At 49.6% G+C, this 22,685-nt stretch overlaps 1 protein-coding gene across 2 annotated transcripts; it reads left to right on the forward strand.

The window, feature by feature from the left end:
* Positions 1-288: 288 nt before the first annotated feature.
* On the forward strand, positions 289-15,165 carry SLC38A7 (solute carrier family 38 member 7; the record flags this gene model as incomplete). 2 transcript variants are annotated; one of them, XM_080703176.1, is made up of 10 exons in its annotated part: positions 289-558; positions 4,064-4,262; positions 4,493-4,628; positions 5,947-6,045; positions 8,087-8,144; positions 8,358-8,472; positions 9,663-9,810; positions 10,294-10,493; positions 11,770-11,824; positions 15,063-15,165. In XM_080703176.1, the coding sequence occupies 10 exons, from the start codon at positions 289-291 to the stop codon at positions 15,163-15,165; spliced, it is 1,383 nt and encodes a 460-aa protein (XP_080559302.1). The 2 variants fall into 2 exon arrangements, with proteins under 2 accessions (XP_080559302.1, XP_080559303.1); XM_080703177.1 differs by lacking the exons at positions 9,663-9,810; positions 10,294-10,493; positions 11,770-11,824 and having other exon boundaries at positions 15,063-15,160.
* Between the last annotated feature and the right edge of the window lie 7,520 nt (positions 15,166-22,685).

Consider the following 22,685-nt stretch of genomic DNA (forward strand, 5'->3'; position numbering starts at 1 on the left):
CCATAAAGCTGAAACAAGCAAGCAGGGCCTCTGATGTGTTTCTATGCCAGCCACCCCACACGGTGGCGCCCTTGCACATCCGGCACAGAGGCGTACCTGGGTTTGAATTCTAGCCATGTGACCTTGGGAGAGCCATTTCACCTGTCAGCCTCCTTGTCTCAGGGTAACAGCAGCACTTGTCTTCGTCCCCTCTAGGTTGACAGGAATCCTCCTGAGATAACGGCTCCCCCGGGGATGTGGTCGTGAGGCAGAGCCTGCAGCCCGTGCAGGAGGAGGGCTCTCGGGGCCATGGCCCAGGTCAGCATCAACAGTGACTACGGAGAGTGGGGCCCAAGCACCGACGCCGGGGAGCGAGCCCGTCTGCTGCAGAGTCCCTGTGTGGACACAGTCCCCAAGAGTGATGGCGAGACCTCTCCTGGGGGTCCAGAGAGAGGCACCACTTCCACACTCGGAGCTGTCTTTATCGTTGTCAATGCCTGCCTGGGTGCTGGGCTGCTCAACTTCCCGGCAGCCTTCAGCACAGCCGGGGGCGTGGCAGCTGGCATCGCGCTGCAGATGGTGAGTGTGCCGGCTGGAGGCAGAGCGGCAGTAGGTAGGCTCTTTGCTGCACAAAGGAGGCACTAATCTATTCCACTTCTCTTTGATCCCAAGCTACACCTCCAGCCCTATTTTATATTCATTCATTCTTCCTTTCTTTCTTTCTTTCTTTCTTTATTTTTTGCGGGTCTGGGGGTGAAACCCAGGGGCATTTGACCCCCTGTCCTATTTTTTTATTCTTTATTTTGAAACCGGGTCTCACTGAGTTGCAGAGGGCCTCACTAGAGGCTGCCCGCGAACCATGATTCTCCAGTCTCAGCCTCCCGAATACTGGGATTACAAGCATGCATCACCACACCCTGTTCCAGATGAGATTTCAGAAGCCTTCTCAACAATCAGATTTGAACATCAACTAGCCAGGCATGGTAGTGCATGCCTGAGTCCCAGTACATGGAGGATTACAGGTTCAAGGCCAGCCACAACAATTTAGCCAGACCTCCTTTCAAAAAAATAATTTCTTAGCCGGGATTGGGAGGCTGAGACAGGATGAGCACAGGCTCACAGCCAGCCTCAGCTACTTATTGAGGCCCTCAGCAACTTAGTGAGACCTTATTTCAAAATAAAGAATAAAAAAGCCAGGCCTGGTTGCTTTTTTTAATCCCAGCATTCAGGAAGCTGAGACAGGTGGATTGCAGTTCGAGGACAGACTCAGCTACTACTTAGTGAGGCCCTTAGCAACTCAGTGAGACTCTGTTTCAAAAAATAAAGAATAGCCGGGCGTGGTGGCACACGCTTGTAATCTCTACGCTTGGGAGGCGGAGGCAGGAGGATCGTGCAGGTTCGTAGTCAGCCTCGCTGGCTTAAGAGACCCTGTTTCCAAAATAAATAAAAAATATAAAATAGATCTGGGAGTGTAGCCTGGAAGTAGAAGGGCTTCCAGGAACCCCAGTACCACAAAGAAAGAAAGAAGGAAAGAAAGAAAGAAAGAAAGAAAGAAAGAAAGAAAGAAAGAAAGAAAGAGAGAGAGAGAGAGAGAGAGAGAGAGAAAGAAAGAAAGAAAGAAAGAAAGAAAGAAAGAAAGAAAGAAAGAAAGAAAGAAAGAAAGAAAGAAAAAGAAAGACCGGGCGTGGTGGCTCACGCTTGTAAGCTGAGACTAGAGGATCGCACAGGTTCGAAGCCAGCCTCAGTTACTTAGGTCCTCTGTGACTTAGCGAGACCCTGTTTCAAAATTAAGGAATAAAAAATAGGGCAGAGGCTATAGCCCAGAGGTCGAATGCCCCTGGGTTCTATCCCCAGACTTGCAAAAAAAAGAATAAAAAATAGGACTCAGCGTGGTGGCACACGCTTGTAATCTCCGCGCGTGGGACGCAGAGACAGGAGGATCGTGCAGATTCGAAGCCAGCCTCCCTGGCTTAAGAGACCCTGTTTCCAAATAAAAATATAAAATAGGTCTGGGAGTGTAGCCCAGATGTAGAAGGGTTCCATCCCCAGTACTACCAAAAAAAATAATAATAATAATAGGGCTCAGGGTGTAGGTTGGAGGTAAAATGCCCCTGGGTTCCATCCTCAATACCACAAAAAACAAAACGAAAATAGAGCTGGAGGTGTAGCTTGGAGGTAGAATCCCCTTAGATCCCCAGTACCACAAAAAATAAATAAATAATAAAAGACTGGGGGTATACCTTGGAGATAAAATGCCTTTGGGTTCAATTCCCAGTAACAGTACCAAAAATACATTGGTGCATTGATTTTGTGGTCATAAAAAAAAGAAGCCGGGCATGGTGGCACATGCTTGTAATACCAGCATTTGGGAGGCTAAGACAGGATCGCTGCTTGCCGACAGCCTCAACTACTATTTAGTGAGGCCCTTTGCAACTCAGTGAGACCTTGTTCCAAAATAAAAAATAGAAGCCGGACGTGGTGGCACACGCTTGTAATCCCAGCATTTGGGAGGCTGAGACCGGAGGATCGTGGTTCACAGACAGCCTCAGCTACTTTGTGAGGCCCTCCGCAACTCAGTGAGACCCTGTTTCAAAATAAAGAATAAAAAACAGGGCGGCGCACGCTTGTAATCTCCGTGCTTGGGAGGCTGAGACAGAAGGATTGCACAGGTTCGAAGCCAGACTCAGCTACTTAGTGAGGCTCTAAGCAACTTAGTGAGAACCTGTTTCCAAATAAAATATAAAATGGGTCTGGGAGTATAGCCCGGAGGTAGAAAACCTCTGGGTTCCACCCCCAGTACCACACACACACACAAAAAAAAAAACAAAACAGGACAGGGGGTGTAGCTCGGAGGTCAAATGCCTCTGGGTTCCATCCCCAGACCCGCAAAAATAAATAAATAAATAAATAAATAAAATAGGGCTGGGTATGTGACTCGTAAGTATAATGCCCTGGGTCCCATCCCCAGTACCAAGAAACAAGAAAGAGAGAGAGAGAAAAGAAAAAGGGTGGGAGGGAGGGAGGAGCTCCTAGGCAAGTGTACAGGCACTCGCCTCTTACCTTAGGTACCTGTGAGTTCATGAGGCTAAGGCAGGATGATGCAAGTTTCAGACCAGCCTGGGCAACATAGCAAGACCCTGTCTCAAAATAAGGGCTGGGGATATAGCTCAGTGGTAGAGTGCTTGCCTAGCATGTGCAAGGCCCTGGATTCAATTCCCAGTGCACCAAGAATAAAATAAAGCAAGCCAGGCGTGGTGGCGCACGCTTGTAATCCCAGCATTCGGGAGGCTGAGACCGGAGGATCGCGGTTCACGGACAGCCTCAGCTACTTAGTGAGGCCCTCCGCAACTCAGTGAGACCTGGTTTCAAAATAAAGAATAAAAAAAATAGGGCAGGGGGTATAGCTTGGAGGTCGAATACCCCTGAGTTCCATCCCCAGACCCAATAAATAAATAAATAAATAAATAAATAAATAAATAAATAAATAAAGCAAAGCTTTTTTTGTGGTACTGGGATTGAACCTGGGGTTGGGGAAGAAACCTTTTTTCTTTTTCTTCTTCTTTTTGCGATACTGGGGATGGAACACAGGAGCATTCTAACCTCCGAGCTACACCCTTACCCCTATTTTTTATTCTTTATTTTAAAACAGGGTCTTACTGAGTTGCAAAGGGCCTCACTAAGTAGTAGCTGAGGCTGTCCGCGAACCACGATCCTCCTGTCTCAGCCTCCCAAATGCTGGGATTACAAGCGGGAGCCACCACACCCATCTTTCTTTTTAATTTTTTATAGGTTCATTGTAGTCATACATCTTTAACTAGAGTACAAGATGGTAGAGGCATACATGCACACATCACTCATTTAACCCTTCCCTAATTTTCTCCACATTCCCTCAGCCCTCATGAAATCTTTTGTTTTCAAGAAAATCTCAACTTGGCAACCTCCAGCGGTCCACTAGAATTGCCCTGCAGCCTGGGACCCACTTGCCAGACGTGCTCTGGGCCTTAGCCCAGTAAGTGCTGAGCCATCCCAGGATGCACAGGGCTGCTGGCCTTTCCCACACTGCCTTGCTCTGCCCCGCCTGCAGGGCATGCTGGTCTTCATCATCAGCGGCCTGGTCATCCTGGCCTACTGCTCCCAGGCCAGCAATGAGAGGACCTACCAGGAGGTGGTGTGGGCTGTGTGCGGCAAGCTGACGGGCGTGCTGTGCGAGGTGGCCATCGCTGTCTATACCTTTGGCACCTGCATCGCCTTCCTCATCATCATTGGGGACCAGCAGGACAAGAGTGAGTTCTCCCTGAAGCACCCACATCACGTCTCCCCCTCTACCGAGGGGATCCTGGGGTGGAGGGAAAGGTGCTGTACACCAGCTCAGGCCTTGCCTGGGCCACACTTTCACCTGAGAGTCCTTCCAGTCTCCTGGGCTCTTTAGAGGGAGGTCCTGGGGCCCAGCAGAGCAAAAGAGCCACACCCCATGGTTGCCTAACGTGACAAGTCCTCCTTCTTCCCTGTGCAGTTATAGCTGTGATGGCAGAGGAGCCCGGTGGCGGCCCCTGGTACACAGACCGCAAGTTCACCATCAGCCTCACGGCCTTCCTCTTCATCCTGCCACTCTCCATCCCCAAGGAGATCGGCTTCCAGAAATACGCCAGGTTTGCAGCCCATGGCAGCAGGCATCTGGGCGGGGCAGCTGGCTCTGATCAGGGCCAGCTGGAGACAGCGGGGCTGCAGGGAGCTCTCCTCCAAGGACAGCTTGCCTTCTGGGAGATCAAGCAGAGTTCAGCAGCTTGTGGGGTTCCGGGCTCAAGACTTGCCTTTTTTTTTTTTGTCACTGGCAAGGGAAACAGTGGCCCTTTGCATCAGTGAGAGATTTAGTTCTAAATGCCCTGACCATGCCGGGCATGGTAGCACATGCTTGTAATCCCCATGCTTGGGAGGCTGAAACAGGAGGATTGCACGGGTTCGAAGCCAGCCTTAGCTACTTAGTGAGGCTTTCAGCAACTTAGTGAGACCCTGTTTCCAAATAAAATATAAAAAAGGTCTGGGAGTATAGCCTGGAGGTAGAAAGCCTCTGGGTTCCACCCCCAGTACCACCAAAAAAAAATAATAATCATAAAATAAATAAAAATAAATGCCCTGACCAAGCCGGGTGTGGTGGCGCACACTTGTAATCCCTGCCTTTGGGAGACTGAGACCGGAGGATAGTGGTTCACAGACAGCCTCAGCTACTTAGTGAGGCCCTCTGCAACTCAGTGAGACCCGGTTTCAAAATAATAAAAAATAGGGCAGGGGGTGTAGCTCGGAGGTCGAATGCCCCTGGGTTCCATCCCCAAACCCACAAAACAAACAAATAAATAAATACCCTGACTAAAGAAGAGACTGGAGATGGCCAGTGAGTGGGGGAGCCTGCCGGCCTGCCTGTGCCTTTTCCCTGGAGAACAGGGTTTGTACCTTGGAGGTCGTAAACCTGGTAGCCTCTTCCACGCAGCTCATCGTGAGCCGAGGAGCTTGACTTCCTGGCTCAGTCTCACAAAGCTGCAGGGTCTCAGCGCTCTTGCAGTGTGTAAAGACTCACACTCAGCTGTCTCCATGGTCCCTCAAGTGTCGGCTTTCTAGTATTTGTACTCTCTCTCACTCTTTACCTTGGGCGTCTGCTGGTTCTCAGGCTGCCATGACCTGCCCCTGTTGAAGCTGCAGGTGTGCTCTGGGGCCCAGTTCTCAACCATGGTCTCTGAACCATGGAGCTGGATTCGCGAGTGTCGCCATAGCCAGATCCCTGCTGGCTGATCAGGGCTCTGCTGCCCAGCTCCCTCCTAGTGGTGGTATCTGCTGAGTCTTCGCTTGGCATGGTGCCCCAGTGTTTAGAAGTCTCCCACGGTCCCCAGAGCTGAGGGCGGATCCTCTGGGGATGGAATCAGACAAGGGGCATCTGGGCTGGGGAGGAGGAATTCAGTCTCTCCTTCCTGGCAGCTTCCTGAGCGTCGTGGGCACCTGGTACGTCACTGCCATCATCATCATCAAATACATCTGGCCGGATAAAGAGATGACCCCAGGGGACATCCTGACCAGGTGGGTGAGGGCAACATGGAATGGAGGCTGTGGCCTGCACCCTGGAGGGGCTGCTCGGGCACCAGCCACACAGGTGCTCTGACTGAGGCTCCTTAGCCCATCCGGGCTGACCCAGCCCTCACCGTAGGAAGGAGGCAGAAAGGCCCGCCGCTTTTTACTGGAAGGAAGAATGAGAGCCAGAGGCAGGCGGAGGCTCTGCCACCGCCATCCTGGGGGAAATGAGCTGGTGCTGGGCCTGGCCCAGGGTGTGCAGACGGCCAGGTTAGAACTGCAGACTTCTCCGGTTGCTGCTGATCATATGTAATTTTTGTATCTTCTGCATTTACCTCTGAGCTTCATCCATAGGTTTTTGTTGTTGTTGTTGTTGTTGTTGTTGTTGTTGTTGTTGTTGTTGTTGTTTTGCAGTACTGGGGATGGAACCGAGACGCATTCTACCTCCGAGCTACAGCCCCAGCCCTAGTTTTTATTCTTTTTTTTATTTTCTTTTTTAAGATTTAAATAAGTTTATTAGAAAGATAGAAATACAGAAAATAAGAATACAGCCCCATGCCAAAATAGCATGGGGGGGGTAATCGAAATGAATACACCCTTTATTCTTTATTTTGAAAAATGGTCTCACTGAGTTGCAAAGGACCTCACTAAATAGTAGCTGTCCACAAACCATGATCCTCCTGTCTCAGCCTCACAAATGCTGGGATTGCAAGTGTGCACCACCACACCCAGCTTAGTTCCCCTTTTTTGAAAGAAATAAATTAGAAGAGCAAAGTCCCAGTCCAGAAGCGTGTGCCACTGTGCCCAGCCCAGATGATTTTTATTTTGAGACAGTCTCCCTACGTTGATGAGTCTCATTACTTGCTGATGCTGTCCTCAAACCTGCAATCCTGCTGTCTCAGCTTCCCAAGTACTAGAATTAAAAGCCTGAACCACCACACCCAGTTTATTTATTTTTTTCTTTTTCTTTTTTGGCACTAGGGATGGAACCCAGAAGCATTCTACTTCCAAGCTACACCCCAGCCCAATTTTTATTTCTTATTTTGAAACAGGGTCTCACTAGGTTGCTAAGAGCCTCCCTAAGTTGCTGAGGCTTGCTTTGAACCTTTGATCCTTCTGTCTCAGCCTTCCAAGTACTGGAATTACAAGCATGTGCCACCACACCTGGCTTTTTTTTTTCTTCTTTTTTTTTTTTTTTTCTACCTCCATGACAAAGTATACCCCCCAGCCCTATCATTTCTTATCTGGGAAGAGAGTCTCATATTTCTGAGGCTGGCTTTGAACCTACGATCCTCCTGTCTCAGCCTCCCAAGTACTGGGGTTATAGGCATGCACTACTATGCCCAGCTAAAGATTCCCCCTTTTTTAATTTTTTTTGAGTGAGTGTGTGTGTTTGTGTGTGTGTGTGTAGCACTGGAGATTGAACTCAGGGGCATCCTACCTCCGAGCTACAACCCCAGCTCCATTTTATTTTTATTTTGAAACTGGGTCTCACTAGGTTAATTAGAGTCTCACTATTTTCTGAAACTGTCCTCACACCTGCAATCCTCCTGTCTTAGCCTCCCAAGTACTGGGATTACAGGCATGTGCCACCACACCTGGATAGAGGTCCCCTTTTTTAAAGAGTTTTTTGCGGTACTGGGAATTGAAACCAGGAGCATTCTACCTCTGAGCTATACCTCAACCCTATTTTTTTTTTTTTGCAGTACTAGGGATGGAGCCCAGGGACTTTTCTACCTCCGGGCGCCACAACACCTGGCCTGAGTTATCCTTTTTTGAAAGGAATAAACTAGAAAAGCAAAGCCTGAGTCCAGAAGCCAGGAGTTCTAGATGAATTCTAGATAAGTCCAGAAGGGCTTTTCAGAGCCCCACTTTACTGAACTATGAGATGGCACTGTCTCCTCTCCCTGTTCCCAGACCTGTGTGTTCTGTGTGTAGAAGGCAGGTTGCTGGAAGCCGGGGAGGGGGGCATGAATGAAGATTAGCAGTGGTGGGGATGGTGGTGGTTCTGAGGGGTTCACGGGCAGCTGCACCCTGTGTCTGTCCACAGGCCAGCTTCCTGGATGGCTGTGTTCAACGCCATGCCCACCATCTGCTTTGGATTTCAGGTACCAGCTGAAAGGTCTCCCTGCTGTCTTCTTAGCCCACCCCACCCTGGATGCAGCCCACCTTAAGGCAGGATGGGGAGGATCCTGGGAGGAAGGACAGAGTGGGGGTCCAGGGCTTGCCCCTCGTCCCTGGCCCTTTGTCCCAGGGTTCTTCCCTCTGGAAAGTGGGGTGAGGGCTCTTCCCCTCCATGACCATGCCTTTCACCCGCACAGTGCCACGTGAGCAGCGTGCCTGTCTTCAACAGCATGCGGCGGCCGGAGGTGAAGACCTGGGGCGGGGTGGTGACGGCCGCCATGGTCATAGCCCTGGCTGTCTACTTGGGCACAGGTGAGTGCTCCTCTCCAGAAACCAGGTGCACAGTGCTGCCACTCCTTTGAGTCCCCAAGTCCTCTGGCCCAGCTCTCCTGTGGGCAGCCCTCGTTCCCAGCACGGCAGACACTTCGATGGGCCTTGGCTTGAGCTTAGGCTGTCTGGGGCCCCCTCCCGCCAGGATGAAAGAGTCAAGTCCATTCATTCATCAGTTCTGAATGGGTGCCCAGTAAGTGCCAGGTGCTGTGCCCAGCCCGGGGATGCCACAGAGACAGGCTGGCCTGGTCCTGCCCCTGGGGGTGGACAGCCTCGCTGGAGACAGCTATGAGACAGGGAGGAGCCCAGACAGCAGCAGGTGCCAGATGACGGTGAAAGGGCCAGTGTGGGTGGCTTTCACAGAAGCCCCTTCTCTGAGCGGGTGGCATTGGGAAGGCCAAAAGGTTGAGAAAGCCAGAATATGAAGAGCCAGGGAGGAGCCCTCCAGTCAGGAACTGTGAAATGCCACGTCTGGGGCAGGGACAAGGAGGTCAGTGTGGCTGGAGAGCTGGGAGCAGGTGGGGCAGATGCTTCGGGGAGCCACAGGAAGCCTTTTATGCAGGGGTGTGGCTGGAGGAAGAAGGGGTGGTGCTGGGTGGAGTGACTTAGATGAAGGACGGGACTGGGAGCCCAGAAGAGCCCCGCCACCTTCCCACAGATGCCACCAGAGCCGCCTGGGCTGTTCCAGCCTCTGAAGCCACAGCCGGGGTTGCCAGAAACAAGCGGGCCAAGTCCCTGTCTCGCGGGGCTCGCATTCTGTCTGGGGGGACAGGTGACACACCAGTTCAGACAATCCAGAGAGAGAAGAAAATGCAGAGGGTGAGAGTGAGCGCCTGGCGTGGGGCAGAGCTGCATCCTCTAAGGAGGGGCCACCTGCACGGAGATGGCTGAGCGAAGATTGAGCCCCCTGAACAGTCAGTGCAGGAGTCCTGAGACAGGAACATGCTGGGCAAGTGCAAGTTTTGGAAGCTGGCAGTGTGAGGATAGAGGACCTCCAGCATGGGGGATGGAGGAGAGAGACGTCTGCTCCGAGCTGGATGCCCCCCTCCCAGGCTCAGGCTCGGCCTCCAGGGCTGCCCCAGCATCCTCCCAGGCTGAGGTCTCCCCTAGCAGGACTGGGAGGCCCCTCCCCTTCCGGGCTGCCCTGACCTGGCCCGGGTCCCCGCCCTCAGGCATCTGTGGCTTCCTGACCTTTGGCACTGCCGTGGACCCCGACGTGCTCCTGTCCTACCCATCAGAGGACATGGCTGTGGCTGTTGCCCGAGCCTTCATCATCCTGAGCGTGCTCACCTCCTACCCCATCCTGCACTTCTGTGGGCGGTGAGCCCCTCCGCACCCTGCTCAGAGCCCCCCGAGCCTGCAACAGGGAAGCCCTGGGTCTTGTGTGGGAAGCGGAAATTGAAGCCCAGAGAAAAGAGCCCATGCCTAGTATAGCCCCCAAATACTCCAGGCCTGGTCTTGGGGGAACCTTCTGTCCCAGGGTTACCAGAGCATTCTGTGAGTCTTCCAAGAATCTCCAGTCCTGATACTTTCCTGAGTTTTCAATGGACCTTGAGCCTTTCGGATACCCCGGACCTGTCCTTTTAAATGGAATAATAGTGTCAGCTCCCATGTGACAAAACAAAGTTTCGGTGAGATGGTCACCATCTCCTCCCGCCCCCTGCAGTCCGGGACGGTGCTGGTAGGTCCGTGTTACAGACGAGGGCCTTGTCCACAGTCCACTCGGTTTGGAGTCTGGCTCCTGTGAGCTAGAGGTGGCAGGCTGGTCTCAGGGCGCCCCTGAGCCCCTCCTCATGCGGGCAGGGCGGTGGTCGAAGGCCTGTGGCTGCGCTACCAGGGGACGCCGGTGGAGGAGGACGTGGACCGGGAGCGGCGGCGGCGCCTGCTGCAGACAGTGGTGTGGTTCCTGCTGACCCTGCTGCTGGCACTCTTCATCCCAGACATCGGCAAGGTCATCTCAGTCATCGGGGGCCTGGCTGCTTGCTTCATCTTTGTCTTCCCAGGTACATCCCCCTGGTGCCCCGTCTCATAGCCCCCGGGATAGCATGGATGCCCAAGGCCAAACTTTCCAGGAAGAATGACCATCAGCATTCAGTACCACCCGCTTCAGCTGTGCACCGACCCCTGCAGGGCATCAGCTCCTGGGCAGAAGGGTATGACCTCCACAGTCCCCACGAGAGATGTGAGGCTTCCAGAGGGTAACAGCTCTGCCTAGTAACAGATGCCTAATAAGTAACAAGTATTAGCTGGGTGGAGTGGCACTCACCTATAACCCCAGGACTTGGGAGGCTAAGACGGGAGGATCACAGATTGAAGCCAGCCTCAGCAACTTAGCAAGACCCTTAGCAATTTAGTGAGACCCTGTTTCCAAATTAAAAAAAAAAAAATTGGAGCCGGGCGTGGTGGCACTTGCTTGTAATCCCAGCACTCGGGAGGCTGAGACAGGATGGCGGTTCGTGGACAGCCTCAGCTACTTAGTGAGGCCCTCTGCAACTTAGTGAGACCAGTTTCAAAATAAAGAATAAAAAATAGGGCAGGGGGTGTAGCTCAGAGGTTGAATGCCCCTGGGTTCCATCCCCAGACCTGCAAAAAAAAATTTTTTTTTTAAATTGGGCTAGGGGTATAGCTTAAAGATAGAATGCCCCTGGGTTCAATCCCCAGCACCACACACATACACACATACATAAACAAACAAACAAACAAACAACAAGTCTTTTCAAATCCAAATTAGCCCAGGTTCAAAGAAAGCCTATACTCTATACCCTTACCCATCATGCAAGTATGTGTGCCTTCCTTCAGGAATCTGGCTGGCTGGTTCTGCCCAGCACAGCCTACAGGGAAGGGAGCCTGGTGGTGGTACTCACAGCCAGAAGTACGGAGACCTGAGTTTTATACACACGTCTGCTGCAGATTCCTGGGAAGCAACCCAGCATGTTCCTGTCCAGCTCCCTCCTCAGATACCCTGTCCATGGCCTGGTTTCCGGGGAGCCTTGTTTGCTCAGGAGTGCGCTGAGAGGCCCTGGAATGGAGCCTCCGCTGAGTCACTATCGCCGTTCCCTTTAGCTCTGAGCCTTGCATGCTGCCCAAGGGAGACGAGACACGGGCCTCCTGGGAGAGCGGAGGCCAGGCCTTCAGCTGTGTGTGGAGTCGGGGCGCATGGGGGCAGAATCTCTGAAAGAATAACATAGACTTTTCCTCCACCACCGCTGCCCCTTGGTGAGGGGGAGGCTGGGCTGGGGAGGGAGACGCACAAACTCAGGGCCACCGCTTTTCTTCCAGGGCTGTGCCTCATTCAAGCCAAACTCTCTGAGATGGAGGAGGTCAAACCAGCCAGGTAAAGCATTTCCTCACCCCACCTGCTATCTCATCCCCAGGGCCTTGTGGAGGGTAAGGGAGACTGGAAAGGGACCTTAAAATTGAAGAAAGGAATAGTGGGCATGGTAGTACATGCTTATAATCTCAGTACTTGGGAGGCAGAGACAGGAGGATTACAGGTTCACAGCCAGCCTCAGCTACCTAGTGAGGTCCTCTACAACTTAAAACCTGATTCCAAATAAAGAATAAAAAAAATAGGGCTGGAGATGTAACTCGGAGGTAGAATGCTCCTGGGTTCCATGCCCAGTGTGGGGAAAAAAAAAAAAGCCTTTTTTAATCCCACTTTTAATCCCAGCATTCGGGAGGCTAAGACCAAAGGATCGGGGTTCGCGGACAGCCTCAGCTACTTAGTGAGGCCCTCCACAACTTAGTGAGACCCTGTTTCAAAATAAAGAATAAAAATAGGACAGGGGGTGTAGCTCGGAGGTTGAATGCCCCTGGGTTACATCCCCAGACCCGAAAAAAAAAATCAAAAGACTTGCTTATACCCCAATAAGTTGTATGAATATAATGCACCAATTAAAAAAAAAAAAAAAAGACTTGCTTACTTTTTTTTTTTTTTTTCTTTCTTTGCGGGTCCAGGAATGGAACCCAGGGGCATTCGACCTCCAAGCTACATCTCCTGCCCTATTATTTATTTTTTTTAATTTTTATTTTTATTTTTTGGTGGTACTGGGGACGGAACCCTTCTACCTCTGGGCTACACTCCCAGACCTATTTTATATTTTATTTGAAAACAGGGTCTCTTAAGCCAGCAAGGCTGGCTTCAAACCTGCGCGATCCTCCTGTCTCCGCCTCCCAAGCACCGGGATTACAAGCATGTGCCACCATGCCTGGCTTATTCTTTATTTTGAAACAGGGTCTCACTGAGTTGCGGAGGGCCTCACTAAGTAGCTGAGGCTGTCTGCAACCGCGAACCGTGATCCTCCTGTCTCAGCCTCCCGAGTGCTGGGATTACAATTATGCACCACCATGCCTGGCTCTTGGCTTACTTTTTTCTTTTTTTCCTTTTTTTTTTTTTTTTTTGGTGGTACTCGGGGTGGAACCCAGGGTCTTCCTACCTCCAGACTATACTCCCAGACCTATTTTATATTTTTTTATTTGGAAATAGGGTCTCACTAAGTTGCTGAGAACCTCACTAAATAGCTGAGGCTGGCTTTGAACCTGTGTGATCCTCCTGTCTCAGCCTCCCAAGCGCGGGGATTATAAGTGTGCACCACCACACTCGGCTTTCTTGCTTACTTTTTAAATCATGAGGCTTTTTTTTTTTAATTTAATGTGTGTGTGTGTGTGTGTGTGTGTGTGTGTGTGTGTGTATGATTGAACCCAAGGGAGTTCTACTTTTTTTTTTTGTGGTACTGGGGGTGGAACCCAGGGGCTTTCTACCTCCGGGCTATACTCCCAGACCTATTTTATATTTTATTTGGAAACAGGGTCTCACTAAGTTGCTGAGAGCCTCACTAAGTAGCTGAGGCTGGCTTGGAACCTGTGCGATCCTCCTGTCTCAGCCTCCCAAGCACAGGGATTACAAGCGTGCGCCACCACGCCCGGCAGGAGTTCTACTTCTGAACCACACCACTAGCCCTGTTTTAATTTTTAGTTTGAAACAGAGTTTCACTAGGTTGCTGAGAGTCTTGCTACGTTTTTGAGGCTGTCCTCAAACCTGCAATCCTTCCGTTTTAGCCTCCCAAGTACTGGGATTAAAAGTGTGCATGCTTGTAATCCCCGCGCTTGGGAGGCTGAGACAGGAGGATTGCACGGGTTCGAAGCCAGTCTCAGCTACTTAGTGAGACCCTGTTTCCGAATAAAATATAAAAAAAGGTCTGGGAGTATAGCCCGGAGGTAGAAAGCCTCTGGGTTCCACCCCAAGTACCACCAAAAAAAAAAAAAAAGTGTGCACCAGCTGGGTGAGGTCACTCACGCTTATAATCCCAGCATTCAGGAGGCTTAGACTGGAGAATCGCGGTTCCCAGATAGCCCCAGCTACTTAGTGAGACCCTGTTTCAAAATAAAGAATAAAAAATAGGGCAGGGGATGTAGCTCGGAGGTCAAATGCCCCTAGGTTCCATCCCCACACCCGCAAAAAAAAAAAAAAAAAAAAATGCACCAAAAACCGGGCGTGGTGGTGCACACTTGTAATCCTAGCATTCGGGAGGCTGAGACAGGAGGATCGTGGTTCGCAGACAGCCTCAGGTACTTAGTGAGGCCCTCTGCAACTCAGTGAAACCCAATTTCAAAATAAAATAAAATAGAGCAGGGGGTGTAGCTCAGAGGTCGAATGCCCCTGGGTTCCATTCCCAGATCCGAAAAAAAAAAAAAAAAAAAATGTGCACCACCATATCCAGCATCATGGGGCTTTTTGTGTGTGTGTGTGGTACTAGGGATTGAATCTAGGGGCATTCTACCTCCAAGCTACACCCAGCCCTATATTTTATTCTTTATTTAGATACAGGGCCTCACTGAGTTGTAGAGGGCCTCACTAAGTAGCTGGGGCTGTCCAAGAACCATGATCCTCTTATCTCAGCCTCACAGGTGTCTGGGATTAAAAGCCTGTACCACCACACCCAGCTAATTATGGGGGCTTTTAAAATCAGATATGAGGCTGGGCATCATGCCGCATGCCCAGTAGTTGTGAGGCTGAGACAGGAGGATCACAGGCTTGAACACAGCCTTAAAAAGTAGTGAGATACATACTTAATGAGGCCCTTTGCAAGTCAGTGAGACCCTGTTTCAAAATAAAGAATAAAAAATAGGGCTGGGGTGTAGCTCAGAGGTAGAATGACCCTGGGTTCCATCCCCAGTACTGCAAAAAAAAAAAAAAAAAAGACTCACATCAACCTATCAAAATACAAAATAAAAGCCGGGCGTGGTGGTGCGCGCTTGTAATCCCAGCGCTTGGGAGGCTGAGACAGGAGGATCGCACAGGTTTGAAGCCAGCCTCAGCTACTTAGTGAGGCTCTCAGCAACTTAGTGAGACCCTGTTTCCAAATAAAGTATAAAATAGGTCTCGGAGTATAGCCTGGAGAGAGAAAAGCCCCTGGGTTCCACTCCCAGGACCACCAAAAAAAAAAAAAAAAAGTGGTGTTAGTAATTAATTGTACTTAATTTAATCGTACTTAAGTTACATATATATGTGTGTATATATATGCAGAGTCACAAACAGGATGATTGCTCAGTCCCTCTCGTCTTCTCTACAGCTGGTGGGCGTTGGTCAGCTACGGAGTCCTCTTGGTCACCCTGGGAGCCTTCATCTTTGGGCAGACCACAGCCAACGCGATCTTTGTGGATCTCTTAGCATGACCCCTGCCTCCCGGGAAGCACATGGCCCTGGCCACAGCACCAAGGAGCGCATCTCCTAGAGCTAGGAAGCACCCCAAGTCCGGCATTATTCAGCTGGTGGGATGACATCCGGACATCCCTTTCCAAGGAAGGCGTCGGAGCGGGGGCAGGCTCCACACCTGTGGACAGCTCAAACCCAGCTCCCTTCTGCTCCCCAGTCCTGGCGGGGCCGCGGATGGTGGCAGGGGGCCGCACATCCCAGCGGAGCTCCCTCCTGTCCCAGCTCTGCCTCCTCAGTGCCTGGAGCCTGTGGATGAAGAGGGTCAGTAGACCTCAGAAGAACAAACCCAGTCTGACCTCTTTGGAGAGAGATCACGTGCAAAGGGCCAGCTTCCTCCAAAGCACAGCCGTCCCGCACAGAGACTGCGCAGTACCCCGGGCTCGGTGCTTGCTCCGTCCAGCAGCAGCCACAGCTGTAGCGGTGCCTGGGATCTGGCAACGTCCCTAGGTGGCTCTGAAGTTCTGTAAATGCGCGGGGACAGGAGGATGCCAGCCTTGTCCACTCCCTTCTCTTTCCTGAGGCTAATTAACATTTCCCAAGTCTTCAAGGCCCACCCTGGCCTTCTCCACACCCCATGGCCCAAGTTGAGCACCCCTCTCTTCCTCCATCCCTGGCATCACCGAGTCTAATGTTTACAAATGGCCCAGCCCGGCTCTGAACCAGGGGCCCCCGTGCCACGGTGCTGAGTACTCCTCCGCTAGCTCCCCATGGGCAGAGGGGCTGCTTTCCCTCCTGGGTTCCAGCTGGGCCCCTCTCTGAGAGGTTCGCGGGTGGGTGGCAGAGGAGGCAGGAACCTTTCTGACCCTCCACGTGGGCTGCGTTGGCCAGGACCCAGGTGAACCTCCGACATTTTATTTTCAGGGATTGCCCCTCTCCTCCCTACCACTTCTCTTCCCCTCCAGCCAGCCCTGATCCAGCAACCTAGAGTGCTGTCCATGGGCCTGGGTCTGGGCTGCTCACTCCCGCCGCCATCCCACCTTTCCACATCACTCATATAAATGTCATATTATGTCAGGGGAATGGGCACCAAACCCTCCCATCAGCTTCTTCCTCTCCATACGCCCACCAGGCCCCGCCTTTAGTGGCCTGTCCATCACATTGAAGTTGCACCCGGATTGTCACCCAGGGAGGGTAAGGAGCGACACCGTCATGCCCCTCCATGTTCCCCCCTGTTATCTGTTCCTCACCCGTCCCCATGCACTTTGGTAACTCCCAGGCCCAGAATCAGGCTTCCTCTTCCAGGAACCTCCAGTATTCCTTGGCCCCTCCAACCTCATACCCCTGTCCCAGAAGTGGGGGACCCGCCCAGCAGCTCACCCAGGGCAGTGTGATCCTGGGGGAGGCAGGCTGGGCCTCTGCACCTCTGCAGACCAGTGAGCTGCTGCTTCTCACACGCGCTCTCAGTACCCACCCTCCTTTCCCCCAGCCAGCACCCCCTTGCTGTTTTCTGTCCACCTCTTACATGGCACCGGGCACCACCATGGCTGGAAGGACAGCCCAGTGGGCAGGGCCGCACTACCTGAGCACTGGGTTTCAGGGACGCACCATGTAGGACGGGGTGGGGGGCACAGAGAGGGGCCAGTCAGGGAAAGGAGCTGGAATCGGCCTCTACACCTAACCTCAGGAGCCCCTCCCATCCTCTGCGTCCTCCCTCCGTCTTTCACTGTTTCTTTTCTACTGTACGTACTCAGAAGGGAGGATGGTTAATAAAGGAGACTTGTGCTGCTGAGCTGCATGCTGTGACTGGTCCTGGGGACAGAGTCTGGGCCACGTACAGGAGGGAGAGGGCATTGGGGGCCTGGCGTGAGGGGTATAGGTGCCACTTCACCATCTGTGACCCCCCAACTCCCCGTCCTCCCCACCACCTTGGGAATGCTTCGCCTCTAGTCCTGTGCCTCCCTGGCCTCAGGCTGGGCCCCCCCCTCGGGTCCTGGGGTGAGCGTCACACGCCTCAGCATCCACCCTAAACTCAGAGGCATGTGTTGGGCAGGTGTCTGCTGTCCTTGCTGCAAAGCTACTCCGTGCTCAGTACTCTAAAAGTCCACCACTTTTAAAGCCAGAGGCTGGGGACCAAGCCTTTAATACATGGATGCCTTTAGGGGACATGGCGGAAGACTTAGAATTTGGGGAGTCCAGGAAGGCTTCAGGAGGAGGTGTTTGAGCAAACCTCTGAATCATGCATAGGAATTAACTAAGTGGAGAGAGGTGGGGAGACCGTCCCGAGCAGTAGGGACATTCAGAGCAAGGCTCTGTGGTGAGAGGAACATGGCTTGAGGACCTGAAAGGTGGCTGGTGACGATGGAGCATGGCCTTGCCGTGGGAAGCAGCAGAGGGGAGGCTGGAGGGGGCTGGGCCGTCCTGCGTCTTTCTCTTTGGGTCACGTCTAGCTGGCTTGTCTCCCATCACTTTCCCCTCTCTTCTCCAGTCCAACTCAAATGAAGGGAAAGGAGGGGACTTGCCCTTCAAGCAGGAGACCCTTGGATGGGCTAGAGAGGCAGGACAGCTTGGGACCTGGTTCACACCTGGCTTAGATGGCCGGAAGCTGGAGGTTGGATTTCAGTTTCTCCCCATGGCCAAAAGGAAAGGTTGCATCTACGCCAAAGGCAAACTCCACTGCAAACAGCCAGATCCCCACTGCCTACGCTGTGCTCAAGTCACCCCCATCTGACCAGGCACAGTGGCATAGGCCTGTAATCCCAGCTACTCAGGAGGCTGAGGCCTGAGGACCAAAAGTTCAAAGGTCAGTTTGAGAAACTTGGCAAACCCAGTCTAAAAGTAAAATGGAAGCTAAATGTGCTGGCAGACAGTTGTAATCCCAGTACTTGGGAGGCTGGGACAGGCAGATCTCTGGTTCCCTGCCAGGCTTAACAATTTAGCAAGGCCCCCCACAACTTAGTGAGACCCTGTTTCAAAATTAAAAAATAAGCCCGCATGGTGGCATACGCCTGTAATCCCAGTACTTGAGGGGCTGAGACAAGAGGATCGCAGGTTTGAGGACAGCTCAGCAAGTAGAGTCTCATCTACCTAGTGAGACCCTGTTTCCAAATAAGATATAAAAAATTAGGCTGGGAAGCTGAGTGTGGTGGTGCATGCTTGTAATCCCAATACTTGGGAGGCTAAGACAGGAGGATTGTGGGTTCATGGCCAGCCTCAGCAACTTAGTAAGATGCTGTTTCAAAATAAAAAATAAAATAGGGCAGGGGATTTGTGAATCGGAGGTAGAATGTTCCTGGGTTCAATCTTCAGGACCACAAAAAATTAGTGGGAGCCAGACGTGGTGGTGCACACTTGTAATCCCAGCATTTGGGAGGCTAAGACTGGAGGATTGAGGTTTGCAGACAGCCTCAGCTACTTAGTGGGGCCCTCTACAACTTAGTGAGACCCTGTTTCAAAATAAAGAATTACAAAATAGGGCAGGGGGTATAGCGCGGAGGTCAAATGCCACTGGGTTCCATCCCCAGACCTGCAAAAAAAATTAGTGGGGTTATGATGTTCACTTAGATGTAGATATTTACAGACCCAAGGCATAATAATACCTGTGGGTGTGACCTGGCAAATAGCATGGCATTGAGGGGTGGACGATACACCTGGGATTGTGTAACTGCAGTTTCTTATGTGGGTCGATAGAGGTCGCCCATGTGCAACTCTTCACATTTGCATCCTTATTCAGGTCTTGAGTCACTTGGTCTTAGGGTGATTGGGATGCTGTTGGGTAAATCTGAGTGACACACTTCTTCTACTCGGCAGGGCCACCTCTAAGTCTAGTACAGAAAAAAATTGTCAAAGCCGGGTGTGGTGGCGCACGCTTGTGATCTCAGTACTTGGGAGGCCAAGACTGGAGGACCTCGGTTCACAATCAGCCTCAGCTACTTGGTGAGGCCCTTTGCGACTCAGACCCTGTTTCAAAATAAAGAATAAAAAAATAGGGCTGGGGGTGCATCTGGGAGATAGAATGCCGCTAGGTTCAAACCCGGTACCAAAAAAAAAAAAAAAGAAAAAAAAAGACCATTTATGTAGTTACAGAATCTGATTATGCAGGCTCATGTGCTAGATGCAGAGCTGTTTTAATTGTTACCAAATAAAATATTACAAACCTATTATTTGGTAACAATTCCTAGGAATGACACAATGGGGAAAAAATGCAGGCTAGGTGCAGTTGCATATACCTGTAATTCCAGGTACTTGGGAGGCTGAGGGAGGATGATAAGTTCAAGACAAGCTGGGCAATTTAGAGAGATCTTGTCTCAAAAATGAAAATTAGAGCCGGGCCTGGTGGCACAAGCTTGTAATCCCAGGATTCAGGAGGGTCAATGTTTGAGACAGCCTCAGATACTTAGTGGAGGCCCTTTGGAACTCAGTGAGACCCTGTTTCAAAATAAAGAATAAAAAATAGGGCTGGAGGTGTAACTCAGAGGTAGAATGTCCCTGGGTTCCATCCCTAATACCACAAAAATAAATAAATAAACAAACAAACACATAAGCTAGCCGGGCATGGTGGTGCACACTTGTAATCCCCGCACTTGGGAGGCTGAGACAGGAGGATCACACGGGTTTGAAGCCAGCCTCAACTACTTAGTGAGGCTCTCAGCAACTTAATGAGACCGACCCTGTTTCCAAATAAAATATAAAATAGGTCTGGAGTATGGCCCAGAGGTAGAAAGCCTCTGGGTTCCACTCCCAGTACCACCACCACCACCACCACCACCATTATCATCATCATCAATAATAAAATAAAGAACAAAAGCCGGGCGTGGTGGTGCACGCTTGTAATTCCCGCACTTGGTTGGCTGAGACAGGAAGATTGCACAGGTTCAAAGCCAGCCTCAGCTACTTAGTGAGGCTCTCGGCAACTTAGTGAGACCCTGTTTCCAAATAAAATATAAAAATAGGGCTTGGAGTATAGCCGGAGGTAGAAGGCCTCTCGGTTCCACCCATAGTACCACAAAAATAAAATAAAAATAAAGAATAAAAAATAGGGCCAGGGGTGTCACTCAGAAGTAGAATGCCCCTGGGTTCCATCCCGGGTACTACAAAACAAAAACAAACAAACAAACAAAAAACAGTTGGGAATATAATTCAGAGGTAGAGCACGCCAGGAGGAAGGAAGTAATCAATCAGTCAGTTCCAGGGAAAGCACCTTGACTATCAAGTCTACATTTCTACATCTGCGAAATGTAAACAAAATAAGCACCTGACAAGTTGGTTCAGTAGATTAAGTGAGCTCAGTATGAGAAATCACTGGGCTCTGGGCTTGGCCAGGGTGTGTGTGCAGCAGGTGTGGTTGCCAGAACACAGCACTCTAGCAAATACAACCAGTCGAGGGGCTCTCCTGGGGAATCGGGGGGTTTTTGTTTTGTTTTGTGTGGTGCTACGGATTGAACTCAGGGGCATTCTACTTATGAGCTACACTCCCAGCCCTATTTTATTATTATATTTTTTTCCTTCGGTACTAGGGATAGCACCCAGGGGCATTCTACCTCCAAGCTATACCCCCAGCCCTAGTTTTTATTCTTTATTTTGAAACAAGGTCACACTGAGTTGCAAAGGGCCTCACTAAGTAGCTGAGGCTGTCTGAGAACCGTGATCCTCCTGTTCAGCCTCCCAAATGCTGGAATTACAGGCGTGCATCACCACGCCCAGCTATTTATTTATTTATTTATTTATTTATTTATTTATTTATTTATTTATGTGGTACTGGGGCTGGAACCCAGGGGTATTCTACTTCCAAACTACACCCCCATCCTTATTTATTTATTTTTTTTACTTACGTAGTTTTTGCAGAACGCAGCAGCATTCTACCTCTGAGCAATACCCCCAGACCTATTTTTTTATTCTTTTTTTTTTTTTTTCCGGGTCTGGGGATGGAACCCAGGGGCATTCAACCTCTGAGCTACACCCACTGCCCTATTTTTTATTCTTTATTTTGAAACCGGGTCTCACCGTCCAAGCTATGCATATTTATTCTTAGCTTAGGACAAGAACTCATAGTAATTTTCTGTTTTTGGTCGTTTTGGGTTTTGTTGTGGTTTGAGGGAAATTGTGTCCAGGACCCTAACAGGGGTCCCAGGAACAGTTTCTCCACAACCATATTCTCCCAAATCCCTAACAGTTATTATTATTTGTGGTACTGGAGGATTGAACTTAGGTGCATTCTATCTCTGAGCTACAACCTATTTTATTTATTTTTTATTTTTTTATTGGTGTACTGTATTCGTACATCATAATGGGATAAAAATAATACTTTTGTAGACATACATGCACACATCGCCCAGTCAGCCCCCACCCAATCCCCACCCCATTCCCTCCCCATCCCTCCTTCCCATGCTTGGCTTAGTAGTTGACATCTAGTATTATAGCAATTTATCCAATATTAACGATGATAATCTCACATAACAGTTTCATTTGTCTGATACCAAGCTTTTGATGACTTAAAGATAACATTTCAACATTTCTTTTTGCTTTCTTTCTTACCAGAGAATATTTTTCTTTTTCTTTTTTAAGGTGAAACTATCATATATTTATTTATTTATTTTTCACAAAAAATCTATCCTAATATGGAATATGGACCCTAGATACCCAAAACAATCTCAAAAAAGAACAAAGCTAGAAAATGTATATTTTCTGATTTCAAACCATATAAACCTACAATAATTGAAACAGTGTAGTACTGTTTTAAAGGCAGATATATAAACCATTGGAGTTAAATAAAAGCCTAGAGATAAATTCTTCCATATATTGTCAAGTTATTTTTGAAAAGGTTTCCACGAACATTTGGTGGAAGAAATAATTATCTTTTAACTAAATTATCTTTTAACTAAATATTTTTGAAAAATAATAATTACATGAAAAAGAATAAAATTGGACCTTTACCTAACACTATATACAAATATTAACTCAAAATAGATAAAAGACCTAAATATAAATCTTAAGACTATAAACTTTTAGAAGAAAATCTGGGTCATAAAACCTCACAACTTTGAAATTGGCAGTGATTTCTTGGATATGATTTCAATGGCACAGGCAACAAAAGGGTAAACAAACTCCCTAAAAAATAAAAACATATTATATATCCAATGACAATGTAAACAAAGTTAAAAGTTATTGATAGAATGGGATAAAATATTTCCAAATGCTATATCTGAGGTATATTAATATTCCAACTAGAAATCCTAAGAATTAGCATCAATAAAAGCAAACAATACAATTTAGAGATAGGTAAAAGACTAACATAAATAATGAATCTTCACAGATAACCAATCTTAGTTGTCTGTTGGATGGAAAATCTTGTTTCTCTGGTTCTGGTGTGTGTTACCTATTTCTTCTTTGTAGTTAATCTCTTTGACTATTTTCTCTAGCGCTGGTTTTGAAGACATAAATTCCTTCAGTTTCTGTTTGTCATGGAAGCTTCTTATTTCCCCATCTAATTTTTTTATTTATTTATTTTTATTTTATTTTTATCGAGGCTGCTTTAGACCATGGG

Source organism: Muscardinus avellanarius (genome assembly GCF_963383645.1).
Source record: "Muscardinus avellanarius genome assembly, chromosome: 10".
NCBI lineage: Eukaryota > Metazoa > Chordata > Mammalia > Rodentia > Gliridae > Muscardinus > Muscardinus avellanarius.